This window comes from Bubalus bubalis, chromosome 4 (genome assembly GCF_019923935.1).
Source record: "Bubalus bubalis isolate 160015118507 breed Murrah chromosome 4, NDDB_SH_1, whole genome shotgun sequence".
NCBI classification, from domain to species: Eukaryota; Metazoa; Chordata; class Mammalia; order Artiodactyla; family Bovidae; genus Bubalus; species Bubalus bubalis.
The window spans coordinates 69,495,698-69,522,607 of record NC_059160.1 but is presented as its reverse complement, the minus strand read 5'-3'; the positions used below and the strand labels follow the sequence as shown (position 1 = coordinate 69,522,607).

The window sequence follows — 26,910 nt, the reverse complement described above, 5'->3', positions numbered from 1 at the left end:
CCACATCTCCCTTCCTCCCTTTACAAGGAACATTTTCGATCCTAAGGAGCTCAAATTATCACATAAATTTCTTGTAGATATACCCCAATAAGAAGCTAGCAGTCTCTCATAAGCCAAGTGATTACATAGCGGAGGTAACAACACATGATACAGGACTTGAAAGTGGGAGCTCAGAAGTGCCATTTGCTGTCCTTGCTGTAACCTCCCCTAAGGGATAGACTACTAGATATCATGGAGCCCTTGGTTTCCCTATTACCAACCAGCAGGACTTCTTGGTGGCCTTAGTATTCAAAGAGTGGTCCAGGGACCGGCAGCACCAGCATCACACGGGAACAAATTAGAAGTGCACGCTCTCAGGCCCTACCCCAGCGCTGAGTTAGAATCTGCATTTCATTAGGATCCTGGCTGATTGCTGTGCGCATTAACTTCTCAGAAGCGCTGTTCCAAGACACCCAGGAACCACAGAAGATAAAGCAGAGGGAGTTTGCTTGCTGCTGCAGAGGAAAAATCGAACCACATGGGTTCAGTGGCCTGAGGCTGAAATTCTGGAATTTGGGACTTTCCAGTTTGCCGTAAATTTAAGATCCCCACTCCTGTTGTCTTTAATTTGGCCCCAGATGGCACAGTGTGTTCTCCAGAATATAAACTTAACCCGAAGTGAATGTGCCTTTTGAAAGGAAGATGTTAAAAGCCAGTCCAGTCTTCCCCCACCGCACGCTCACGGGCGTGGTTCATGCTGCATGTACCGTTAGCTAAACTGTTGCTGTGTTGTTCGCCAGCCACAGAGGCTATTTTCCATTTGAGCTCATTTCTCCAAAACTTTGGGGCAGGTGTGGGCATTTTGTTGTTTTCTGCTGTTGGGTATAGGCTGTTCATCCTGTAGCAGGGTGTCACTGGCCTGGGCAAACCTTCCTGAAATATAGGCGGCTTGGCTTTTACAGAGGTGGATGTGAACATTCTGGAGGCTCTTAGAATTGTATTGTCTCGAGATCTGAGATGACAGGACAGGACTCTGCGATGGGACACGGGGACTGCTGCCTGCCTGCCATCCTCCGCCCTCCCCTGCCTGCAGCTGTCACTTAGACTTGTTTTTAGAAAACAGGATAATGAAATGAGGTTGAAGGACTTGGATGAAATTGACCTGTCTTTGTCCTCAGTTCATGAGGGGGTGTAGACAGGGCTGGTTCTGTCAAATTAGTAGGGCATAGCAATGAAATCCCCAACTCGTCTCCTTCTGTGCCACCCAAGTAGGGTGAACATTAGCTCCAGTAAGGGTGGCCTAACAGAAGTGAGGCTTGATTTTCATCAGTGTTAGTTTTGCTAAGATCACTGTGTTCTTTTCCAAGAATCAAGGGGGATGTTGAAATAGCCAAGTCATTTCAGGTACTAGAGATGAGGAAAGACTTCAAGTTTGCTAAGACATACTCTTGGCACGTGTCCTTTGTAATTTAGGCTGCATTGAGGGTCCTCAGACCTAAGTGCAGCATCAGAACTCCATGCTCACATGGGACCAGTCCAGCTCCAGGGGTCCCAGAGAAGACAAGCCAAAAGGTATCAAGTGAGGACATGAAATAAAATGTGTCTCCACAGTCCTAAGCCAATATGTGCAGAGCAGCTTCTACAGAGCCTAGACTGGCCTTATCTCTCTCACAGACTGAGAGCTCAGAAGCAGGGAATTCTGCTGTTTATACTTAGAGCATCTGGCACAGAGCAGACCCTTAATCAATGTCTGTGGGATGGATGTGCGAAGAAAGGAAGGCAGCAAGCTTCCTGCTGCTCTGCTAGCTACCGCCGTATCTGTGTCATTGTTCCAGCCACATCTCAGGCATTACGTTTTCAGTTAACTTCCTCCTTGGCAACTATTCGTTTCTTGGGCTCATTTACAGTTGTGTTTGGGGCCCCAGATGTCTAGTCTCCAGAGGAGGCTACCCCTGGCCACAAAGTGTGCTGCACAGCCACGTGTAGCACGGTGCACACTTAAAAACCACTGGGCTGGGCAAGAAAAGGGAAGGGAAATCAGAAGCCGGTCTGTTCAGGGGAATAATATGCTCCTAACTTCTTAAGCAGGGTATTCCTGTTCTTTTCAGGTAAGAGTCTATGATCTCTCCAAATACGAGCATGGAGCAGATGATGTGCTGATCTTGGCCACTGATGGACTCTGGGATGTTTTATCAAATGAAGAAGTGGCAGAAGCAATCACTCAGTTTCTCCCTAACTGTGATCCAGATGACCCTCACAGGTTTGTGCATTTCCATGATTGGAGGGTTGTTAATCAAGTGGCGTTTCATCATGTGAATAAAATAGATAATAATTGTGCAATTTTCATCATTTATGATTCACCATTTATGAGCTGATATAGATGGTTTAGTAACTAAATTGCAAATGGGACTACATTTCTCTTTTTTCGTTGTTTGGGAGTAATCATTTTATTTTTAAATTTTTATTGGCATATAATTGATTTATACTGTTTTGTTAGTTTCAGGTGTACAGCAAAGTGAATATACATATAATACATATACCCACTATTTTTGTTTAGATTCTGTTCCCATATAGGTCATTACAGAGTATTGAGTAGAGTTCCCTATGCTATACAGCAGGTTCTTATTACTTGTTTATTTCATATATATGTCAGTCCCAATGTCCCAATTTATGCCTCTCCCACCCCTACCCCTGGTAAACACAAGTTTGTTTCTACATCCATCATTCTATTTTTGTTTCATAAATAAGTTCATTTGTACCTACCCCCCTACCTCAGACTCTGCATATAAGCAATATCATATTTCTCTGTCTGACTTATGTTAACTCAGTGTGATAATCTCTGGGTCCGTCCATATTGCTGCAGATGGCATTACTTTGTTATTTTTGTATGGCTAATAGTCATATGTATAGTATGTTTGCACCACATCTTCTGTATCCATTCCTCTGGCTTGTTTCCATGTCCTAGCTATTGTAAATAGTGCTGCAGTGAACGTTGGGTTGCATATGCCTTCTGGAATTATGGTATTCTCTGCGTAAGTGTCCAGTAATGGGATTGCTGGACCATATGGTAGTTCTATTTTTAGTTTTTTAAGGAACCTCCATACTGTTCTCCATAGTGGCTGAATCAATTTATATTCCCACCAACAGTGCAAGAGAGCCCCCTTTTCTCCACCCGCTCTCTGGCATTTATTGTTTGCAGGTTTTTTCATGATGGCCATTCTGATGGGTATAAGGTGATACCTCATTGTGGTTTTGATTTGCATTTCTCTAATAATCAGTGACATTGAGCATCTTTTCCTGTGATTTTTGGCTACATTTCTTTCTTTCCTTTTTTTGGCTATGCTGCTTGGCTCATGGGATCTCAGTTCCCTGACTGGGCCATAGCAGTGAAAGCCCGGAATCATAACCACTAGGCGATTAGGGAACTCCCTACTTTCACAGCCAAATAAAAACTCTCCTTAAGTTAAACCTAGATACAAGTAGTAAAGAATACTCTTTGTGAGATATTTCAGCAGTGTATCTTCCTCACAGTCTTCCTTCATATTCTGAAAGTGGGAATAACCCAATTTGTGATCCTCCTGGTGAGGATAGCAGATGTTCCAGTATTGATGTCCATCTGTGGGAGAACAGTTTCTTTCAAGAAACATTGGGAAAGGAGAGAAACCTTAAAGTAAGGATTCCGAATAACATTATGGCAGTGTTAATATTCTAAACAACCCTAGGTGACTCAGAAATAAAAAGAAATCCCCTCTAGAGAAAGACATCTTTCACTCAGAACACAAGGAAATAACTCACCATGAGTAAAAACCAGCAGAAACAACAGACATCACAGTTGGACCTGTAAATACTTCATTATTGGGTTTATCAGCCAAAATATAGAAATAAATACTTTAACATGTTTCATAAATGTTTTTAAAAGCATTGAAAACATGAATAAGGACGAGACTATAAAATGACTGCAAAGATTTTTTAAATAAGAAAATGGAACTTCTAGAGATGAAAAATATAAAAATAGGAACTAAAAACTCAATGGATTAAACAGACTGGAGACAGTTGAAGAGCACACTGATGAACTGAAAAACCGATCTGAAGAATCCAGAATATGGCTCAGAGAGACAGAGCGAGGGAAAGCATGAAATTAGACTGAGACTAGGAGGGTGACCTAAAGATGCTGTAAACACAAGTGCAAAAGGAAACACTATAGAAAATGGGAAGGAAAAAACCAAGTTCCAATCCAGAAATGCTGAATGATATTAAACCTAAGATGCAGAAAGCCCAACAGATCTCAAGCAGAAGAAATAAAGAGAAAATTTTAAGTAGATATTTCATAATGAAACTGAAGAACTGAAAAAATATACTAAAAGCAGTCAGAAAGAAAGATGAAATAGATACGTAAGAACAGCATTTACACTGATAGCTTACCTTCCAAAAACAACACAGAAGTCAAGACAGTGGAGTTGTATCTTCAGCTAGCTAAGAAAAGAAGCTCCAGTTTTGGGGATTTTTTATATATACTAAAAAATATCAAGAGGATGAAGTAAAAGCCTTTTGAGGCAGAAAAACACTGAGAAATTTTACTGCCATCCAGCCTCCTCTGAAGAAATTCTAAAGAATGTCATCAGATGAGAAAAGGAAATGACCCCAGGTGGAAGATGGAGATGTAAAATAGATTATTAAGCTATTGAGTAAATAGGTGGGTATATTTAAACATACATTAACTATATAAAACTCCAGTACTCTTGCCTGGAAAATCCCATGGGTGGAGGAGCCTGGTGGGCTGCAGTCCATGGGGTCGCGAAGAGTCAGACACGACAGAGCGACTTCCCTTTCACTTTTCACTTTCATGCATTGGAGAAGGAAATGGAAACCCACTCCAGTGTTCTTGCCTAGAGAATCCCAGGGACGGGGGAGCCTGGTAGGCTGCAGTCCATGGGGTCGCTAAGAGTCAGGCTGAGCGACTTCACTTTCACTTTTCACTTTCATGCATTGGAGAAGGAAATGGCAACCCACTCCAGTGTTCTTGCCTGGAGAATCCCAGGGACGGGGGAGCCTGGTGGGCTGCCGTCTATGGGGTCGCACAGAGTCGGACACGACTGAAGCAACTTAGCAGCAGCAGCAACTATATAAAACAGCAATATGAATGTCTAATGTGAGGTTAAAAATTATACTGAATAAAAATAGCATGATGAATTGGCCGCTGGGTATAGTAATCAGCTAAAGTATGTTATAGTTCTACTTGAAAAGAGATTATGAGTGTTTAACTTTAGACTTTAAATGTGTTTAATAGTAAGAAAATGAATAGAAGAACAGAAAGTATAATTTTCAAACTAGTCAAGGGAAAGAAAGCCCACATTGAATTAAAAAACAAACCTCTAAACAACTTACAAATCACTGTTACACCTTTTGTCTTTTCGGATTTCCTGGAAGTGTGAATTTTGCAGTTACTTGTTCATATGTGAATATTTTACTTTCAGAAATAAAGTTTTAAATTGCTACTGTTTTATATAGGATTGAAAGAAAATTAACTTCTTTATTAAAAAGTTTATCTGTTAAAAAACTTACAAATCAAAAAATTATAATAAAAATTAGAAATTACTGGGATTTGAATAATAAGAATACTACATATTAAGACCTCAAAGGCTGAATTTCGAGCCTTTGTCCCCCTAATTTAAGGAGCTACGCATAGGTGAAAAACTCTACACATCCTTGACCCACCAGAAATGACTATATTTCTTCCGTATCATAAAGTCACTTTCCCAACCTTCCCAACCTCCCAGTTCCCCTGATCACAAGAACCCTGCCCATAAGTTCCAGACTCCTGATCACAGAAAAAGGTCCCTAAAACCATAGAGAAGGGTAGTATTTCTCAGAGGAAGACCTAGAGGGTTGATTTGTACTATTGGGCTAGTTCTGCCCATATTACTTACACAAACACGTACAAAAGAGTTCTTATAACTTGAGGGTTCTAAGGAACCTCAAGAATGGTGCTGTCCACTTGTGGACTGTGTCCTCTTCCTGGGTACAGGCTATTAGTAAACAACTGCCCTGATTAAAAAATTTAGTTTTGTGATCCTTATTTCAACAACAGCATCTAGATTAAGAATGAAAAAGCAGAATAAACCCATGAAAAGTAATGGAAGGAAAAATTAAAGATAACAGAAGAAGAAATATACAATCAAAAAAACGATAAAGGCAAAATTTGTTTCTTTAAAACAACTAACACATTATGGAAATGCAAATCAAACCACAGTGACATGCTACTTCACATCTGTTAGGCTGGCTATTTAAAAACAAACAAAGAGAAAATAACAAGTATTGGTGAGAATGTGGAGAAATGGAACCTCCTGTACATTACTGGTGAGATTGTAAAATGATACAACTTCTGTGGACAACGGTATGGAGAGGCCTCAAAAAACTAAAGATACAGTTATATCCACCAATTCCACCTCTGGGTATACACCCCAAAAAAACAAAAGCAGGGAGTCAAGCAGATACTTGTACCCCATGTTCATAGCAGCGTTATTCACAGTAACAAAAGGTGGAAACCACTAAAGTGTCCATTGACGAATGAATGAGATAAACAAATCGTGCTTATATAATACAATGGACTATTCATCAGTCTTAAAAAGGAATGAAATTTTCACACATGTTACCGAATGGGTGGACATTATGCTCAGTGAAATAAGCTAGTCACAGACGGACAAATGTTGTATGACTCCACTTACATAAGGTACCTAGAGACAAATACATGTCCAATGTCTCAAATACATAGAGACAGAAAGGACAATGGCTGTTGCCGGTTGCCAGGGGTTACGGGGGTGGGGATGGGGAGTTGGTGTTTAACAGTTACAGTGTTTCGTATGAGAACAGGAAAAAGTTCTGGAGATAAATGGTGGTGGTGTAAAATGTGAATGTACTTAATGCCACAGAACTACACACTTTAAAGTGGTAAAAATGTTAATTTTTACATTATGTATATTTTACCACAAAACATAATTTCTCAAAAAAAAAAAAAGAAAAAAAAAAACCTAAAACTTTAACAGGGATTTCCCTTGTGGTTCAGCAGTTAAGACTGCACTCCCAGTGCAGGGGGTGTGGGTTTGATCCCATCAGGGAACTGAGATCCCACATGCTGCATGGTGTGGCAAAAGAAAAGAAAAAAAAACTAACAAAGTAGATAAATTTCCCATAAAACTAATAAGAAATGAGGGGGGCTGGCAAATAAATAATCTTAAAAATAGAAAACAGTAATGATTCAGATGTGTGCTCGGTCGCTTAGTCATGTCCGACGCTTTTGCAAGTCCATGGGCTGGAGCCCAAGAGGAGCCCACACTGCAAATAGTTTGCCACTTTAATATATCTTGAAGTGAAAGTGTTAGTCACCCAGTCGTGTCCACCTCTTTGTGATCCCATGGACTATAGCCCACCAGGCTCCTCTGTCCACAGGATTTCCCAGGCAAGAATACTAGAGTGGGTTGTCATTTCCTTCTCTAGGGGATCTTTCCAACCCGGGGATGGAACCTGAGTCTCCTGCATTGGCAGGCAGATTCTTTACCACTGAGCCCCCTGGGAAGCCCTAACTCAGATGAAGTAGCTACCCACTCCAGTATTCTTGTCTGGAAAATGCCATTGATGGAGGAGCCTGGTGGGCTACACCCCTTGGGGTCGCAAATAGTCAGACACAACTGAGCGACTAACACACAGTCAATGACCCTAACATATTCTTTAACAGGATCACTGCAAAAATATTATTTTTCCCTCAGTTGATCTTTAGAGTAAACAAAATTGTAACCAAAATTATAACCAAAATTCATAGAACTTCACAACCTGATTCTGGGGTATATATGGAAGAACAAAATGCCAAGAATGTTTGTGACATTTCTGTATGGGTCTTACCTTTCTAGATATCAGTACGAAATCAGAATAATTAAGATGGTGCAAAAACATTAAAATTAGATCCTTCCTTCACACCATACATTAAAAAATCAAGTCCAGGCAAATTAAGACTTAACTGAAAGGAAAAATAAGTACAACTTTTAGGAAATAGCATAGGAGACTATCTTTATGATTTTTATGGTGTGCAATGTGAATGTACTTAATGCCACAGAACTATACACTTTAAAGTAGTAAAAATGTTAATTTTTATGGTATGTATATTTTACCACAAAACATAATTTCTCAAAAAAAAGTCAAAAAAAAAACAAAACAAAAACCCCAAAACTTTAACAAGGCTTTCCCTTGTGGTTCAGCAGTTAAGACTGCACTCCCAGTGCAGGGGGTGTGGGTTTGATCCCATCAGGGAACTGAGATCCCACATGCTGCATGGTGTGGCAAAAGAAAAAAGAGAAAAACTAACAACGTAGATAAATTTCCCACAAAACTAATAAGAAATGAGGGGGGCTGGCAAATAAAAAATCTTAATAATAGAAAGCAGTAATAATTCAGATGTGGGCGTGTGTGCTCAGTCATAGTTGTAGTAGAGAAGGATTTCTTAAACCAGACACAGAAAGCACAAACAAGGTAAGATTGATATCCTTGACTACATTAAAATTACCAACTTTTGTTCTTCAAAAGGCAACATAAAAGGAATAAAATGACAAGGCAGGAACTGGGAGGAGATCCTTGCAACTTATATAACCAAAACGAGATTCATACCCATAAAATATAAGGAACTCTCACAGATCAAGAAGGACAACACAAATAACCCAATAAAAATGAGCAAGAACTAGTCATCACACAGAAGAAAATTAATGGCCAATAAATATATGAAAAACACTTCAACAGAGGAGTAGAAATAATTAAAAACATGGAGAACAAATGCAGATGGATTTGTGAATTCGTACATAGACTCTGAAGACAGCTGGGTATATGCATACCCTGTAAACCAGAAGCTCCATGGACTCCTAAGTCTGCACCCTGGAGCACTGGTTCTTAAAGTGTAGTCTTTGGGCCACATGGCATCAACATCATCTGAGAACCTGTTAGAAATACAAAATTTCAGGCTCAAACCCAGATCTATCAAATAAGACTCCAATGGTAGGACCCAGGTATCTGTGTTTTAACAAACAACCCAGGTGTTTTGGGTTTTTTTTTTTTTTCTGGTGCTGGTATAATTCAATTCATACAAAAAGCTATCCATACAGTTGTTTTTTTGATAAAAATTGGAAGCAGCCTGCGTGGCCAACCAGAGGATAGATAAAGGACAGAATAATTCACAGCCCCCAGATGTGAATGAACCAAAGCTGTGATCTTTAGCAGGGAAGAATCTCAAAGACACAATGTTGAATTTAATAACCCAGTCATATAAGAATTCACATATTATGATTCTATTTACATAAAGTGGAAAATGAATCACTTAGGGATGCAGATATTGAAATTACAAAGAGCATTAACACAAAATTCAGTTAGTGGTTACCTTGGGAAGAGAAGTGGCAGAGGGAGATACGTGCTTGAGGAGGAGTCCACAGAGAGCTTCTGAGACATTTACTGATAATGTTTTGTTTCTCTAGCTACATGGCAGGTACATGACTGCTCATGTTACTTGTAGACTCTTCATTTGCTATATACATTTGTTTGTATGCCAGCTGTGAGAGGTAGCATAGTCCAATGGTTAATGGTATGAATCTAGTCATTTAACCTGAGGTTAAATCCTGGTTCTGCCCCTTCTAGACTTTGTGACATTGGGGGAAATTTCTTAACCTCTCCATGTCTCAGATTCTTCATCTGTAAAATGGAAGTTCCAGTAGTCCTAACCTAAAGCTTGCACATCTGCTAAGTCACTTCAGTTGTGTCCAACTCTTTGCGACCCTATGGACTGTAGCCTGCCAGGCACCTCTGTCCATGGGATTCTCCAAGCAAGAATACTGGAGTGGGTTGCCATTTCCTCCTCCAAGGGACCTTCCTAACCCAGGGATCAAACCCAAGTCTCTTACATCTCCTGCATTGGCAAGCGGGTTCTTTACCACTAGCACCAGCTGGGAGGCGCTGACCTAATGCTTGTATTAATACATAAAGTGAATTGCCTGATATATAATAAGCACTACTGGGTATTTGTTGTTGTTATTCTATATTTTTTGCTATTTTTATGTGTTTCATATATTTCACAACAACAACAACAACAAAAACTCCTTCAGGAAAAAAAGCTAGACATTCTCTCTTTCTAAGAGTTGTTTGGTATAATTTTTCCCAGGTGGAAAGCAATTGATGGTACAGGAAGCAAGATTATTTTATTTGAATTTGAATACATTTTTCACCTGTTGAGCTTTTAGTTTTAATCTGTATCCTACTTGTTAGCAACATTCTCCTGTTGATTTTTCCCTACTGTAATTATTTTTGTGAAGCTTTGCAAAGCCATCTGATAGGTATGAGTCAAAAGGCACCCAGTATTTTTTAAAACCTCTCTAAGCTGGCTTGGTTTTGCTTACCAGCTCCTATCTCCATGGCAACAAGTCTGCCCTCCAGGGAGTGGTGCCTGTGGGCGGTGCTGTCACTGGGCAGGTGCATGCCAGGTCAGAGCCAGTTCCTGCTTCCTGAGCTCTGTTACCTACAGAGCAGGGCTTACACAGATCTCTGTGGAACAAAAGGGCCAGAAAGAAAAGCCTGTGAATTTGCCTTTCAGGGAAAATGGCAAACCAACACCTAAGAAAGAATTCTGTATCAGATAGAGGAATGGGTGAAAGAAAAAGTTATTAAATGGGCACTGTTTTATTGCTAAGAGATGGACATCAGAAAAATTCTGGTTGGTTTTTGAAATCTTAAAACTGTGAGACCTTATGGGGGAGGGTATCTTCTTTGCCAAATAATTCCCATTCAGATTCATTCGATTGGAAAATATTAAAGACCTATTTTGTAAGCCATGGCCTGCTAGACACTGGGGAAGAATTTGTGAAGAAAACAGATCTCTTGGAGTTTAAAGTCTAGAGGTTACAAAAGCATAAGGAAGTTACAAAATGAATGACTAGAGGGATGGCACAAGGGCCAGGCAAGAAAGCTTCCCACTCGAAGGGATGTCTGAACTTAAACGTGAGGCATAACAGAGAATGTGCCAGGCAGTGCAGGCTGGAGTGACATTGGGGAGGGGGACAGGGTGATTTTCAATGAACCCAACAGTCGGTATGACTGCCTGGGCTTAGTGTAGGGTAATCTCTGTGTGAGAGGTGGATGGTGCAGGTCATGTCAGACCTCAAGCACTCACGAGATAAATGAATGTGAAGATTACAGGGAGGAAGACAGTCTTTGATAACGAAATGGAATCGGTGTAACTTGTTCATTCTAATCCATAATCAGAAAATATTCTGGTCAATCTGATGGTGAAAATATGACGTGTGGATTGCTGCCCTACCCCCCTCTGTGCTCCTTAGTAATTTAAGCCATATTGGGAAATCATACAGTCTTATTTTGTTTCAAACTCACAACTTGGGCGTTACGTAAAATGATGTTGGTCTTTCCTGTGTGTGATGTCCTTGCCTGTAACTGTGAGCTTTGGAAGGAGGGAGCCGTGTTCACGTGGAGGCTTAGGGTGTCTCATTGGGAGGCCCATGGAGAGCTTAGTCCCAAAAGCCACAGTGGTGGGCTTCCTGATGGTGCCCTCCTGACTGGGACCTGTTCCATCTTTTCATGCTAAAGAGAAATAGGATTGGAAGTTGTCCTGGTCAGTTTTAGCCTAAGTCGTAATTTCTGTGATGGAGACAGACCTGCTATCATTGCCTTCCCGTGGCTCTAGGTGCTCCTCCGCCAGGAGGAGTCATTTCTCCCCAGATGTAGCCCAGGACCACAGATCTGCCCGTGTAATCACGTGAGTAGCTGGAATGGAGGGTGCCTGGGTCCACACCCGAGGAAGCTCACCAGGCCGGCCAGTCGTTTGATAGAGAATGAGAATGGGAGATGCAGCCCCAGGGTGGGCGCCTGAGAGAGGAAGGCAGCAAAGCAACAGCCCAGCACAGTGCTGCTGCTTTTGACATGTTGAATGGCCTGTTTCATTTTGAGTTTTGCTGTGTTTGCCCAGTTTGTCTAGAAATTCAGCAGGTCAGGAGGAGGCAGGGCATTAGCCCTGTGACAGGAGGGCTTTTAGGTTTTGCCATTTGATGATATAGCTTTGGTCTGTCTTATGTGTACATTTTTTCTTTCTCTTCTCTTTGTGACAGCCATTCCTGACAAACTGCCAGCATTGTTTTCCTCTGATGACATCCTTTACAATAAAAAATTTAAAATAGCATCTCTCCTTCTAGGGTGCATTGTGAGGGAAAAGGTAATTAAGAGAAAGATACGTTGCAAAGTTCTAACCCTGGCACTATCTTCTCTGGCAGAGGTGGGGTAAAAATGAGCTGTATGCCCTTCCTGACCCCAGTGTATCTTATTAAGTCCTTTGGCTGTTTTGAACTATCTCGACAAAGGAACCAGAAAATTAAAAGGCGGCTTTGTGAACAAGCCAGAATATGAGTGCCGTGGCTCTTTTTCTTTTTACTGGGTTACGCCCTGAAGTGAAGCAGGGCTGGCGTCTCTGTGCATCATTTGTGGAGTCATGGAATGAGCTGTTGATAAGAAGTATACTCAGTCCACATTCTCAGATGGGGTGGTTGGAATTCATGGAGGCTGGGCTACACAACTTGTCTGTATTAATCCTGGTAAGATTCTCATAAGAGGCCTAAACATCCTGCAAACTTTGGAAAGGGTGCTCTGAGAAAGGCCCAGAAGGGATTTTCTGAAGCAGAATATCCCTCTGTAAGGCTGGGGGTATAGTGGTGGGTCTCCTGGAAAGAATATTCGAAATGGAGGCAAGTATGTAATCACGCAAAGAAGATGCTTAGTAATCTGCTAGAAAGGAATAAAAATTGTCAAAATTGCTAGAGGAGAAAGGTGTGGGCAAAGCTGAGTGGACTTAAGGCCAAAGAACAGTCAACCACACATGAAAACGTGGCATGGATTCACATTCTAAGTGCCCAGGTAAGACCTGGCAAGGATTTTTTTTTTTTTTTTTTTTTTGCCCAGAGTCGGACACGACTGAGTGATTTCACTTTTCATTTCCCAAAATCTCTTTGTGGAAACCTCATCATGGCGACTTGGATCTAATGACCCTCAGCCCTCTCCCATGACATTCGAGGGGCTTATTAAGGGGTACTAAATCTGTAAATGCCAACATACTGTAAATTCCATACAACATCTCCCTAATGAGAGAAGACACCTTCTTGACGGTCACACCTTAAGTGTTCTTCACCTCCATGCTCTCCTCAGCTCAGTAAACTGTGTGCCTTGATAAGGAAGAGGTTAATCAGTGGAAAGTTAAAACACCCACCAACACTGACGCCAGGATACTAGTGCACGTCCTACATACCTTGATAATGTGAAACCTACTTTGGCGGAAGACAAAGGTCCTTCTGATGCAATCTTTCTGTGAGCTGCCTGAGCTTTTCCCAGTGCCATTTCATTTTGAAGAACTATGCCTCAGGACTTGCCTAGTGGTAGAGTGGATAATAGTCTGCCTGCCAACGCAGGGGACATGGGTTCGATCCCTCGTCCGGGAAGATTCCACATGCCATGGAGCAAGTGAGCCTGTGGTGCCACAACTCCGCAACAAGAGAAGCCACCGCAATGGGAAGCCCACACACCGCAACTAGAGAGTAGCCCTGCTCGCTGCAACTGGGGAAAGCCGATGTGCAGCAGTGAAGACCCAGCGCAGCCCAAAATTAAAAAATTTTTCAAAAAAAGAAAAACTTGCCTCAAATGTGAAAAGGAAGGGTTCCCCTTCATTCGCTCCATCCCTGGCCCCACCCTCATAGCAGTTACAGGTTTTAAGAACAAACTGGTGAGTGAGTGATCTCGTGTTGAAGACTTGAGAAAATCTGCATTTTTGCTTCGTTCTCAATGTTGAGCATATTCAGATCTGGGAACGTGGATGTCAGCCCACCATTCTGCCCTTGACAGCCTCTGAACAGCCCACTGCCAGGCCCATCTCCCCTTCCTCGGTGCTATTGATGTGGCCATTGATGCAGAACTGCATGGACCCTTAGTTGGAACATCAGGTCATTTTAAAGGGCTTGCCAGAGACAATGGAGAAGAAAATGGTCTGCTATGCCCCCTCCTACTGATATGTTGCTATGTGGAATTTGAACTAAAATAAACATGCACCACCTTGAGAAAACCAGGAAGCCAGTACCAGGGGCAGAGAAGTGGACGAGGCCTGGTGGGTGTTCTCACCCTCTCTGGCAGGGGTGGTGAGCTCTCCCCAGTCCATGGCCTTGGACCTACTGACACACAAACCCACAGGGGACAGAGCGACAGTGTTGTGGGCTCGGCTGTTACTGTTTCCGCATCCTAGAGTACTCTGCCTGAATGCAGTCCCCATGCACCAGGCAGGCGACAGAAGCAGAACCTTCGGGGGGTTCAGAGCCAACAGGGGCACCCGTGGCTTGGCTCTCAGCAGTAAGCCTGAGCTGGGCCTCCTCCCAGGGCCAGTTGCCTGGTTCTAAGCACAACAAAAAGCCCCTCCAGGTCACCCCCCCACCTACCTGGTCACCATAGATCCCTGCCAACGAAAAATGTTCCCAAGCTTGGGAGGGCTTTTCCACCTCTTCAATCTCAGGGGCCTGTCAGCAGGCAGAGAGGCCTTCTCCTATTCCCATCCCACCCAGTTACTGCTGGGCAACAGTAGATGGGAGGCTACCTTCTATATACAAATATTCAGAACCCATTAATTCCCCGGTTCCTGCCTTCCTCTTGTAAGACCCTGTCTGTACCATCCAAATGGCAAAGAGAAGTTCCTCCCAAGAACTGTTGGCTTTAAGACAGGGTTACAGCTTGAAGCCTCACATGGACTTACTTTTGACACTCTGCTGCTGATTCAGATGTGGTCTTGTGGGAACAGACTCTGCAAAAGGTGCAAAACTTTTGGTGGGGAGAGAGGCATTTTGTGTCTAATGAGGAAAATAGTTTCGGAAGGATCTTGTTTATCTTCGCAGGACCTTTGAGGCCTGCGCTAGCATTATTCCAGATGCACAAGTCAAAAAGAGGGCCTCTGAGAAGCTAAGGAGTTTCTTTAGAGGCCCCCCTCCGCCCGCCATGTGGGTGGTGCTGCACCCAGGCTAGGACCCCAGGCAGCCCAGCCTCCCACAAGGATGCCTTCATGTGCCCCACCCAAGAGGTGAGAGAACTAAGTGCCTGGAGATGGCTAGGTGGATGGAGGATTTACCATCCAGCTTCACTGCCCCACTGCCCCCCTGCCCCCCGCCCACTTTAGCATCAGTGGTTGTGAAAAGAGCCTCTGGCCTTCAGCGGTCCTTCAGCTCCTCTTCCTTCTTGGCTTTTCTTCCCTCCCCTGCTGATCCTGCTCTGACCTGAGGAAACCTCTGTGCCAGGCCCTGTGCGGTGGCCAAGTCAGGGCCCCCTCCCCTCCCCAACACTCCCTCCCCAACGCCCCAGCAGCCATCTCTTTCAGCAGAACCCAGCCGATCAATATGGAAAGTGTCGGCCAGAGAAGAGAAATGCTCTCCAAGTACACACCTTGTCTCCTTGGGAGACTCTTCGTTCAGAGGGCTGAGTGCTCCAGCTCCTCCCGCACTGCTTCCCCGATGCGATCTGACCTTCTGAGTGAGACCCTAGGTCCTGGCCCTGCTGCCGCCCCACATCCAGCTCCGGGAATCACAGGCTTCTTAGTGGTCCCACCCCGTCCTGGCTGAGGTGTACCGGAATCCTCATCCCTTCTACTGCCTTCAGCTGCACCGTGTTCTCTGCAGCTCTCTTGTATATTGTGCTGATATTTCGTGTTTTGACTTCAGATTTTCTCCTGTGGCTCCGTTCACCCCTCACTCTGTGGTGTGTTTGTGCTCAGCCTCAGCAGCAGACTCAGGAGAGCCCTCCTGTCTTACTACCATGTGACACATTCTCTCCCTTTGTTACCAAACCAGGCAGCCCGTGTCAGGTAGAAACTGGAGGAGAATGAAATGGGAGAGAGGAGAAGCAGCCCTTTCCCTCCAGAGAAAATGTTTCTTCTTCTCCCTGAGCACCAGTCTTGAGATAAAGCAACCCTACAAGTGATTTCATGCCTGGGGCAAGATGGTGCTTGAAGGATGCTGGTGAGCTCTGAAGTGTCCCCCAACCTGGCTGAGATTGGAGCTGGGGCATGAAACCTTTTCCTAACAACTTGGTGCCTGGGGTTGTGTTGGGTTGGTCAGCTTATAAGGAAAGATCTCCCCAGGTGGCTTAACTTTTACCTAAATACCGTTTGTGACTTTATTTCAGTACTGCGTCTCCTGTACATGAAGGAACCCCATTCTAGAGGTTAGCTGCAGTCTCCAGTTATTGCCAACGGCATCTGATCAGTGTGCCCTTCAATAGTCCTCGCAGACGGCTCTTTTACAGGGGAGATGTTGCATTCACTAGGGAAGCCTGGCCAAGAGAAGTCGGGTGGAGGACGCTGGCCTCTTGGCCACAGTGTTAGAAGAAATGGTCCAAGGTGTTCTCCCTAAGCTTCCCGCTCAAGTGGAAATAGCCTTCCCGCAGCACATGGATGATGGCAAGGACTTGATGAAACTGAGGTTCTGTGAGGAGGTGCCGGGTAGGCCTACCACATGGAGAAAGAGTGAGGTTAAGTCTCACACCTCGCCTGGGGCCTGGGGATCCTAAGCCAAGAAATTCTCCTAAAATGTGTTCTAGAACTGGAGGAACCCATAGTGTGCCCCAGTAAAGGCACATTTTTGAATCACTGTCGATAACCTAGGGCACACAGTAAACAACCCTACTGAAGAGAAGCCTCTATCTTACCTTTAAACCCAGCATGAGAAAGGATAACTAGAAAGGATAACAGAGCCTTCCCTCTATCCCTCCCCCCACCAAAGAAAACCTAATAGAGCAGGTTGAGAGAAACTTTAAACATTTACAAATAGAACCATAAGGTAAAGAAGAGGTGGATTTGGAAAAGAACCAAATGGAAATTTGCAGTGGTGAAAAATAGGTAATTGAAATAAAGGAACTCACTGAGTAGACTGAATAGTAAACTGCTAAAGTATGAATTAGTGAATTTAAAGATATTACCAGGCTTACTAGTGGTTCAGTTGGTGATGCAATTTCTGTATGTATGAATGAATGATGGCAAAAATAAATTTAAAATAGCAGTTTTTATAATAAGTAGGCTTAATTTGTGGAGAAGGCAATGCCAACTCACTCCAGTACTCTTGCCTGGAAAATCCCATGGACAGAGGAGCCTGGTAGGCTGCAGTCCATGGGGTCACTAAGAGTCGGACACAACTGAGCGACTTCACTTTCACTTTTCACTTTCATGCATTGGAGAAGGAAATGGCAACCCACTCCAGTGTTCTTCCCTGGAGAACCCCAGGGACGGGGGAGCCTGGTGGGCTGCCGTCTATGGGGTCGCACAGAGTCAGACACGACTGAAGCGACTTAGTAGCAGCAGCAGCAGGCTTAAATTTTATCTTAGTAAAGGTGAGGTTTTAATTAGCTATCTACCAATAATAAAATACAACTAAAATAATACAAACTTTAGAAGTCCTACAGTGCCTTGTGGATTTTCTCATCAACAAGTATCAGGGTAAGAAGGTAGCACAGAAAATGACTATGATTTCTTGCCTAAGAGACTGGGGACAGTATTATAACTGAGGATGACAGATGGGGAAGTGCTGCCTTGGCAGTGAAACTAAGTTAACATTTATTGACTCCTCCTGAAGAGTCTCTTCTGGGATCTACCAAGGAATGTAAGGGCTGTGCCATGTGTCATGGAAGCCCAGACACAACAGGAGAACTTGGGAGTATGCAGTGGTGTAGGACCCCCCCGCCAACCTACCCTCACCCCTATCCCAGAAAAAGAGGAGAATTCAAGAAGAAAAGGCATGAGGTATGAAGGATAAAGAAAATGATCACAAGAGTAGTATCTGTGCTGAAGAAAGGTCAAATGGAATGAGTTTGGAGAATTTTAGGATGTCAGATTGGGAGGGTATTGGACATAGTGGTAAGAGATTGGGGAAGAAATTGATGAAGCAAAAATGGATTTCTCTACCAAGATTTCACCTAAGGGAAGACAGAATGAATGATAATGAGAAATGCAGGCTCAAAGGAAGTTTTCTTAGCATGGCAGTAAGCAGCTTTGAGAATAAAACTTTAACTTTCTAGAGTCTTTAATAAATCAAGTCTCTAATAAAACTTTAATTTTCTAGAACCCTTTACCCAGGGTTCATGGGTAACCATCTTTTCTAGGTGACCTAATGCTGCTTTTTAAAATACCAAAAACTAATTTTGACCCTTTTTTCAATACCCAAAATCTCCAGCAATAGCAATATCAGGATAGTCTCTTGCCTTTAACTATGGATGGTACTCTTATGTGACTTAAACAAAGTAGGCACTTTTTTGATTTTAGCTTTTTATTGAAGTTTAGATGATTTACAATATTGCATTAGTTTTAGTTTTAAGTGTACAGCAAAGTGATTCAGTTATACATATATCCACTTTCTTAGATTCTTTTATATATACATATGTAAGTTTTAAATACATATATATTTTTTCAGACTCTAGTCCATTATAGGTTATTCTAAGATAATGAATATATATAGTTCCTTGTTTATCTATTTTATACAAAGTACTGTGTATCTGTTAATCTGATACTCCTAATTTATCCCCTCACCCCTTCTCCCTTTAGTAAGTTTGTTTTCTATGTCTGAGTCTGTTTCTGTTTTATAAATAGATTCACTTATATTTTTAGATTCTACATATAAGTCATTTAATGTTTTTCTTTCTCTGACTTCACTTAGAATGATATCCCCTAGGTCCATCCATGTTGCCACAATGGCAATGTTTTATTCTTTGCTGTGGTAGTCTATTGTATATATCAATGTATATACATCTTCTTTATCCATTCATCTGTTGATGGGCACTTGGGTTATTTCCCTGTCTGGGCTATTGTAAGCAGTGCTGCTATGATCACTGGGATGCATGTATCTTTTCAAACTAGAGTTTTCATCTCTGCGTATGTGCCCAGGAGTAGGATTTCTGGATCATATGGTAGCACTATATATATATATAATATATATATATTTTTTAGGAACTGTTCTCCATAGTAGCTGCACCAGTTTGCTTTCCCACAAGCACAGTGTAGGAGGACTCCCCATTTTCCACGCCCTCTTCAGCATTTATTATTTGTAGACTTTTTGATGGTGGCCAGCTTTCTAAGAAGGCAATGGCACCCCACTCCAGTACCCTTGCCTGGAAAATCCCATGGACGGAGGAGCCTGGTGGGCTGCCGTCTATGGAGTTGCACAGAGTCGGACAGGACTGAAGCAACTTAGCAGCAGCAGCAGCAACAGCAGCAGCAGCAGCTTTCTAAACTTAAAAGGCTAAGATCTAGACCCTGGGCAATCACCAGGATAATAAACATCACCTGATGTTGCTGGTAGCCTTTCCCTGTGAGGCTATATTCAGACCCACAATTTAATATAAAACCAAGAATAACCTGGGGTTATGAACACAGTATTTAAGTGGTAGTATGTGGATCGGGGGACATTTATTAGGCTCTTTAGCCAAAGGCCTCATTGGAGTCCTTTCTGTTTACTTTCTGATCTCAGTAGGAAGAGGACCCTCAGAGAGGTCCTACTGGTGGCCTCTGCCCTCAGGCATACCTTAAGAGCCTTCTACCTCAAAACTAATCATTCTAACAATATGAGTACCAGAGGGCATGTCTCCCACTCACCTACCAGCCATTCTCTAGGAGGAAAGTCATTTATTTTGTGTTAATATTAAAAAACAGCCCCTCTCTGCCACCTGTAGTATGTGCCTCACTTCTCTCCACTACCTGGGTTGGTAAACTTGAGTCTCAAAGATTCTACAGCCTGGAATCTTAACTGTCCTGAGATCATCTGCTACAAACTTTGTTCTTAAGTAATGTAATGACGGGACTAGATTCTGGTCTCTTCTAACATGAGTCAGGTTAATCCATAAGGGCTTTTAACAGAAGAAATACAGGAGGCTTCTGGCGTTCTGAATTCTACAACTCACAGTTCTGAAGGCCAGGCTGAGTGACATTCCAGCAGGGACAGGCCATAGTAACATTACGGTGGCCTGCTGTTCAAGGTCCGCAGGCTGGCTTCCAAGAGGCCTTCCTTACAGAGTGACAGTTACTATCTTGGCGATGTACCGGAGTCTGGCTTTTAGTTTCTCCAGTTCAGAAACTGGTTTAATCGACATACAAAGAACAGATTCATTATCAGGGCTGGGCTCACCTTAACCAAGCTTTCATGACTGATCTGCAGACTTCAGAAATGCCAGTTGATGTTTAAATGGAGAAACAGGACTGATGTTCTTCAAGTACAAATGTCAAGCTCTTTCTTTTTCTGTCAGCATGCCTACACAGGGAGGCAGATCGTAGTTAGAAGGTTATACAGTGAACACGAAATCGGAATAAAGGTAAACTCTGTGCTGTGTGGCAGAGGCTCCTCACTAAACGTGGCCCGACCAGTGGAACTAAATTTCTTTGCAGTCTCTCGGCTACGACTCTCTACCTCAGTCGGTATTTGGACAGACACCTGCCAATGTGTTTTTCTCTTTGGTTTAGGCCTCAAGGCTAATCCAGGCTACATACACCCAAATCACCTCCCACATCAGTCTTTCTCTAGATTTTAATACTTTTCATCCATTTATCATAGGCATTATTCTTCTTTTCATTTATGGTTAAATCTCAGTGAGCAATCTTATTTTCAAATCCTTGGGGGCCCCTCACTGTACCTGCAGTGCTGAACAGAAGAGCATGGCATACTGACGGAGGTGGATGGGACAGACGGCCCACACCAAGGCTTCTCTGCCCGGCGCCAGTAAAACCAACCGTCCCACTTTTGCTAGGTTCCTTCTTACTCATGCTAGCGTATTTTTCTTTAAATCAACTTGCTTTTTAAAAACAAATAAAAAGGAGATTTGCCCTACCAGAAATGGAAAATGACCATCCTTTGGCCTAAAAGCAATGTGGCTCTAAAAATAAACACATTGGAAACAAAACCTGTTTTTCCCATGTACTTCTTTAGCTGGAGACTGCCGTAGAAAGCTCTGAGCCTGAGCAGATGTGTGTTAAAGGTACACCAGCACTAAACCGGACTCTCTCACTGACATCAAAATTCTCAAAAGAGAACTGAGCAGAACAGTTTAAGTTATTTATTGTATGTCCAGCTACCACCTAAATAGTAATCTCACATTAGGTACCCCGCATTTGGGGAAAAAGATGGCCTTGGCTTTTTGCTGCTTTGTTGTTCTTTAGTCACTAAGTCATGTCCAACTCTTTTGTGACCCCATGGACTGTAGCTCATCAGTCCATGGGATCTCCCAGGCAAGAATACTGGAGTGGGTTGCCATTTTCTTATCCAGAGGATCTTCCTGGCCTGGGGATCAAACCCACATCTCCGGCATTGCAGGCAGATTCTCTACCACTGTTCCTGTGTGCTAAGTCACTTCAGTCATGTCTGACTCTCTGCGATCCCATGGACTGTAGTCCAATAGGCTCCTCTGTCCATGGGATTCTGTAGGCAGGAATACTGGGATGGGCTGCCACGCCTTCCTCCAGGGGATCTTCCCGACCCAGGGAAACTGTCTACACAGTCTGTAGTAATGCCTCCTTCCCAGCCTCTCCCGGACGCCAGTTCTGCCTGACATCACACTGACCATGTCATCCGTGCTTCTCCCTGCACAGGTACACGCTGGCAGCTCAGGACCTGGTGATGCGTGCCCGCGGTGTCCTGAAGGACAGAGGATGGCGGATATCCAATGACCGACTGGGCTCAGGAGACGACATTTCTGTATACGTCATTCCTTTAATACATGGAAACAAACTGTCATGAAAACAGCCCAGGGTTTTGGAAGGACAGGAGGGATGAAAGCTGGGATGCCTCTGGGCAGGGCTGGGCTGGGGAGTGCCCCAGCACAGTTCCAAGTGATGCCACCCCTTCCCAGCCCAGGTGGGGAGCTTGCTGCTGAAAGGCCTCTGGCTGAGCTTCAGGAGGACCCTTGGGTTTCAGTTTCCTCTTTAGAAACAGGTCTGGATACACGAAAGAGCAAAACATAAAGGCTGCTACTGAGTGTTGCGTTTCTTTTTGGTTCCTTTCGTAGGCCTCCTAGGTGGCCATGGCCCATCTCGGGGGCACCTACATCATATTTATTTTATCTGCAGTAGCTGGGGCAGCCACTTTCGGGTGGTCACTGGCAGAAGACTCTTCAGCCCACCCAGCTGCCAACCTCTCTACGGGTTAACAGTGCTGCATTGGAGTGCTGGGGATCACGCCTCAGAAGATGGACGCGCCCATCTTCTCGTAAGCCTGAGATGTCTTTCAGGGAACACTATCTGTGTGTCTGTGTGTCTTTATTCTTTTTTGGTAATGGTGGGGTGCGGCAGGGATGTTTTTCTGATAGTCCTTGAATCTTAATTGTTTCCGTTCCATAGAACAGACCTGGGACTTTCCAGGCCCCTGCTGAGGAATCTGTGTGTCCAAGTCTGGCTCGGACTGTCCCCACATCCTGTAGCCTTCACCGCCCAGACAGCCATCTGGAGCTGTGCCCTGGCTGACAGAGTTCAATCTTTGTTATGTAACAGTTTTTTCCTGAGTTGGTCTTTCTCACCAAATCAATGTGCTTTCATGAAAATATGAGTATTTCTTTGGACCAGTGGTTCCTCTATCGTCTTCATGGGTCCCCCTGGTATGGTTTTCAGTTTCTCTCTGAGAGCCTGGGTGTTCGTTTCTGGATTGGTTGGCCCTCCCCCCACCCACTGGGCCATAAGGATACACACGAAGCAGTGTTGAATTGAGTGGTGTAGACGTTCCTTATGTCAATCAGCTCACCACACCTCATTGGAGGATCATTCCTCCACCTAGATCCCAGGTTCTGAGGGTGGGGGCTGTCCCCAAGCCCACATCAAATAGTGTGTTAAGGATCAAGAACAGCAGTCTTATTAGCTTCACCATCATATTTAGGCAAGACCCACTCAGAATGGCCATGTAATAAAAGTGCATTTGAATCGGGTTGACTGGTCCTCGTCAGGCTGTGCGCCCTGTTCCTTCTCCATGGAAGCATGTCCCAGCCCCCCAGGTACTGAGACCTCTTCCCTCTCCCTCTACCTCTAGGTGTTCCTCACAAGAGCAGCATTGGACAGATCAGATCTACCTGCTGCTTCTCTGCAGGGAGGACTTACAAAACAGAGTTCTAGGAATCACTTCTATCTCTTAGGCAGATGGCTTCTCGGTATGGGTCCAGTCACCAAGTCTTCTTCCTGTAGACCATAGACCTCCTGAGGTAGCATCACCATCTTGGCTACTTTTTGTAATAAAAACATGCTCCCCCCAACACCATTAAAGAAAAAAAGTCATTGCTGTGATTCCCCCAGAAGGCTGAAGAGTCAGTTCCACTTCCTGTGTGTTCGAATCCCTTCCCCAGAGCAGGAAGATAGTTTGCCCAAAGGGAAAGATAACTTTCCTCTGGGATAATCACCTGCATTTACATTCCTAGAATGTAAATATTCTCTGAGGAATGGCCTGGAGCCTTCCTACTTAGAAACGTGTTCACCCCACAGTGTGGAAACAATGCCTGGTCTTGTGGGTGAAGTGTGGTGGGAATTTACCCACCAAGTGTTTGCCAAAATGTTGCCTGGGAAGAACTGGACCGACTGTTCCTTTGTCAGGAGACATCTTCATCTCATGGCTTCCGTCCTCCTTCAGTAAACCTTAGCCACCCCCAGGGACAGCTCTATGGGGAGAAGTCTGTGGTAGACAGCCTGCTGCTCTCGGGAAATGTGCAGGCATCCTGCAGCAGAGTGGTCCACTTTCTGTTGCTGCGCTGACTCTCAAAACCATGTACAAATTCGGAAACTTGAGAAAGTTTTCCATGGAGGACTCTGAGCCACCTTCTTTGGGAAGCTGTCCTCACAAGCTGTCGCCTCTCCCCTGTGTTCCCACTGCCCTTCATTTATTTCCTGTGCTGCTATTTTATTCAAGGCACTAGAGTTGGAGTTTGGATGTGCATTATCATATAGATGTCATAATAACGTTCCACTCCACTCTCCATTTCGTTTCCTGCCAAGGCATGTCTGGGCAAAAATCTCTGGAACCTCCTTGTTCAATTTATCCTCAAGTCTTGAGCATTTAGTCCCACCAGATTTAGTTAGAAAGGTATCTAGGAATTCTCTTTATAAGCCCCCCTTGGATGGAAGGATCTTGGTAGCAAGCTGATGCCATGTGTCTGTTTGGGGATGGGAGGGAAACCACAAGAGATGAATCAGATGTGGGAAAACATGATTTGTTGATGCCTGTGGCAGGTCTGCCCAGCATGGATGCTCTGCGAGTTGAGCCTCCTCCATTTCAGCCTTATTTTTCACCCAGGCTCTGGATCATCCCATCCCCGAGTACTACCTGTGTCTACAAATCAGTTGGCCCTTGGAGCATTCCTGGAAAGGTCAAATGGCAACACCAAATTCTGCAGAACATATTTATATGTGGTTCTCTTATCTTGCCTGTCTTGTGTATCAATCCTGTTTGCTTGCCCTGCTGGCCTCAGAGGAAGTTTTGCTTAATGAAAAGCTTTTGATTTCCCAGTTGTCTTTATGGCTGTCTGGGGGGTTGGTGGGGTGGCCACTTTCTTTCATGAAAGGCTGTCTCAGTTCTGAATCTCCTTGTTGGGCTGGCCTCTGCTCTTCTGAACATTTGGTGACACTCTTCCTCAAAGACCACCAACTCACGCTCCATCCACACTGGTGTTTTGTCAGGCAACAACGAAACTTGTATTCTCCCTACACCGAAATCAGAGCAGTGCGAGCAGCCTTAAGACTGGAGGGCATGTTCTCCTGTGGCTGTGCCTGCCTAAACGCTCTTCTTAGGGAGGGAGTAGAGAAGTGAAAACTGGGCAAGGCCAAGTAATCCTCTAACGGGACAAAGCCCCCAAAGTGGGGATTTGTTATTTTCCACTGTTTACAGCTTTGGGGAATTGGGGGTATTTAGTTTTTTTTAATCCCTAGCAGTTTACCCCATAACATGGGGCTGCATGAAATCAGCTGTGCCTTTTTGTTAATTCCTCTCAGTGTTCATTTATCTTGGAAAGAATCACAGCTGTCAGTAGATACTGGTGGACAGAGATGAGAGTCCCAGATCCAGAGTTGGCCTCAGATGCTGGCCATTCCGGCAGGGTTTTCAGTTTACCAAGAGCACTAATGTAGAAACACTTGGAGGGATAAAACCTCCCACATCTTTACGACTCTGGTCTAACCTCCTTGCTCATCTGCCAATCAACTTTATTTCAAAGGTCAGTGGTTTTCTTTCCACCACCGTCTGAGGATCTTACTTTCCCTTAAGTGACCCGGCAGCTCCAGTTTTCAGACTGAACATGTTAAGCTTTAATGAGATTCTATTTTCGGTAAGTTCATGCTACTGGGACATATGGAAAAAAGCAGTGAGAGTCACTGTCTATGCAAAAAATCCACCAGGCTGACTCTAGAAGGTAGCAGATCTAGGATGACAGTGAAACAGTATCTGGCCACCTGACAGAATTTTACATTAGGAATCTGGATTTTTGAGGACTTTGAATTGCAGAGACAGGTCGCAGCCTGCACTCCCTAGAACCCTCCCCGCCCCCCCACCCCCTCCCCACCCCAGCACACTTCGGTCCCGTGTGGGTGATGTGGCTTACGTGTGTACACTGGGATTTTTCAAAGGACACTACATGAGCAGCCCCACTTGCCTCTTCTGTAAGCACCATGGTGGCCCTTTGTGATCTGAGTGCCAGACTAGGGAAGTGCTGCTCTTTCTAACCCACGATGTGATTTGTGTAAATAGCTTTAATTTTGCCTTGGCGTCTTAGATGAAGTTTTGTTTCTGTAGCGACCAGGTAGACAGAGACCAAATGAGGCTGTAAATGTGATGTTTTCTACTGTGATGTACTTGAAGGAGAATCTCGTGTCCTCCAGTTTTCCATAGTATTTTGTGTTTGGGGAGTCCTGAGGTTACTCTTTGTTTCCTATTTTGCCTCCATTTTCTTTGTTTCTTCTGGAAACCCAGGGAGGCCCCCAGTGGAGATCATTTGCAAGGAATGTATCATGGTCTGGGTTTCCAAGAAAATACCCTACGTACAGAGAAATAAGAAGAATATGCCTGAAAATGGTTTTGGCACCATGTAACCTTTATGCTTTGTGATTGTGAAACCTTGACTTTTGTAACCCAAAAATGAAACCTGTTTAGTAAAGGGGATCTATTTTGTGTGTTTTGAAACTTAGGTGCAATGTTCCCTGGAAAAAGCTAAAGAAACGTATATGCTCAATGCTGTTTTAAAATAAAATATTATATATATGTATATAGGATACCTTTAGCAAAACCGTTGTGTGTCACTTCTTTCAATTCACTACGAAGTTTCTTCACATCAGGTAATGGAATGAGATGAGAGGGTCATGGCCTCATGGGGAATCGTCAACTGTGAATAGACTCAAAAGCAAACCAGATGGGAATGGCTGCCACCACTGTAGGTCTTCACGGGAGACCAGCAGTCAAGACTATATATTTCACCAGTGCCTCTAGAACTACCGTGGATATTGCTCCCAAGAACTACTCCAAACAGGTAATTCTTTTTCTTTAATTGAGGTATAACTGGCAAGCAACATTGTATTAGTTTCAGGTGTACAACTTAGTGGTTTGATGGGTACATATTGTGAAATGATCACATTAAGTATAGTGAAGATCTATTACCATGCTGTGCTGTGCTTAGTCGCTCAGTCGTGTCTGACTCTGCAACCCATGGACTGTAGCCCACCAGGCTCCTCTGTCCATGGGGATTCTCCAGGCAAGAATACTCGAGTGGCTTGTCATGCCCTCCTCCACGGGATCTTCCCAACCCAGGGATCGAACCCAGGTCTCCCACATTGTCGGCGGATTCTTTACCAACTGAGCTACCAGGGAAGCCCATCTATTACTATATAGTATT

At 43.8% G+C, this 26,910-nt stretch overlaps 1 protein-coding gene across 2 annotated transcripts in view; it reads left to right on the top strand.

Moving 5' to 3' along the window:
* PPM1H (protein phosphatase, Mg2+/Mn2+ dependent 1H) overlaps positions 1 to 26,301 on the top strand; it is a 305,996-nt gene extending 279,695 nt beyond the window's left edge. Inside the window, exons 9-11 of one of the 2 annotated variants that reach the window (XR_003108843.3) lie at positions 2,088 to 2,239; positions 21,650 to 22,265; positions 22,397 to 26,301. Coding sequence is in view for 1 of the 2 variants with exons in the window: in XM_006072608.4 (XP_006072670.1) it covers positions 2,088 to 2,239; positions 21,650 to 21,797 (300 nt within the window). In the remaining variant the exon portion in view is untranslated. Of the gene's footprint in view, positions 1 to 2,087; positions 2,240 to 21,649 lie in introns of both variants that reach the window. The other variant, XM_006072608.4, reaches the window with a different exon arrangement.
* The last annotated feature ends 609 nt before the right edge of the window (positions 26,302 to 26,910 follow it).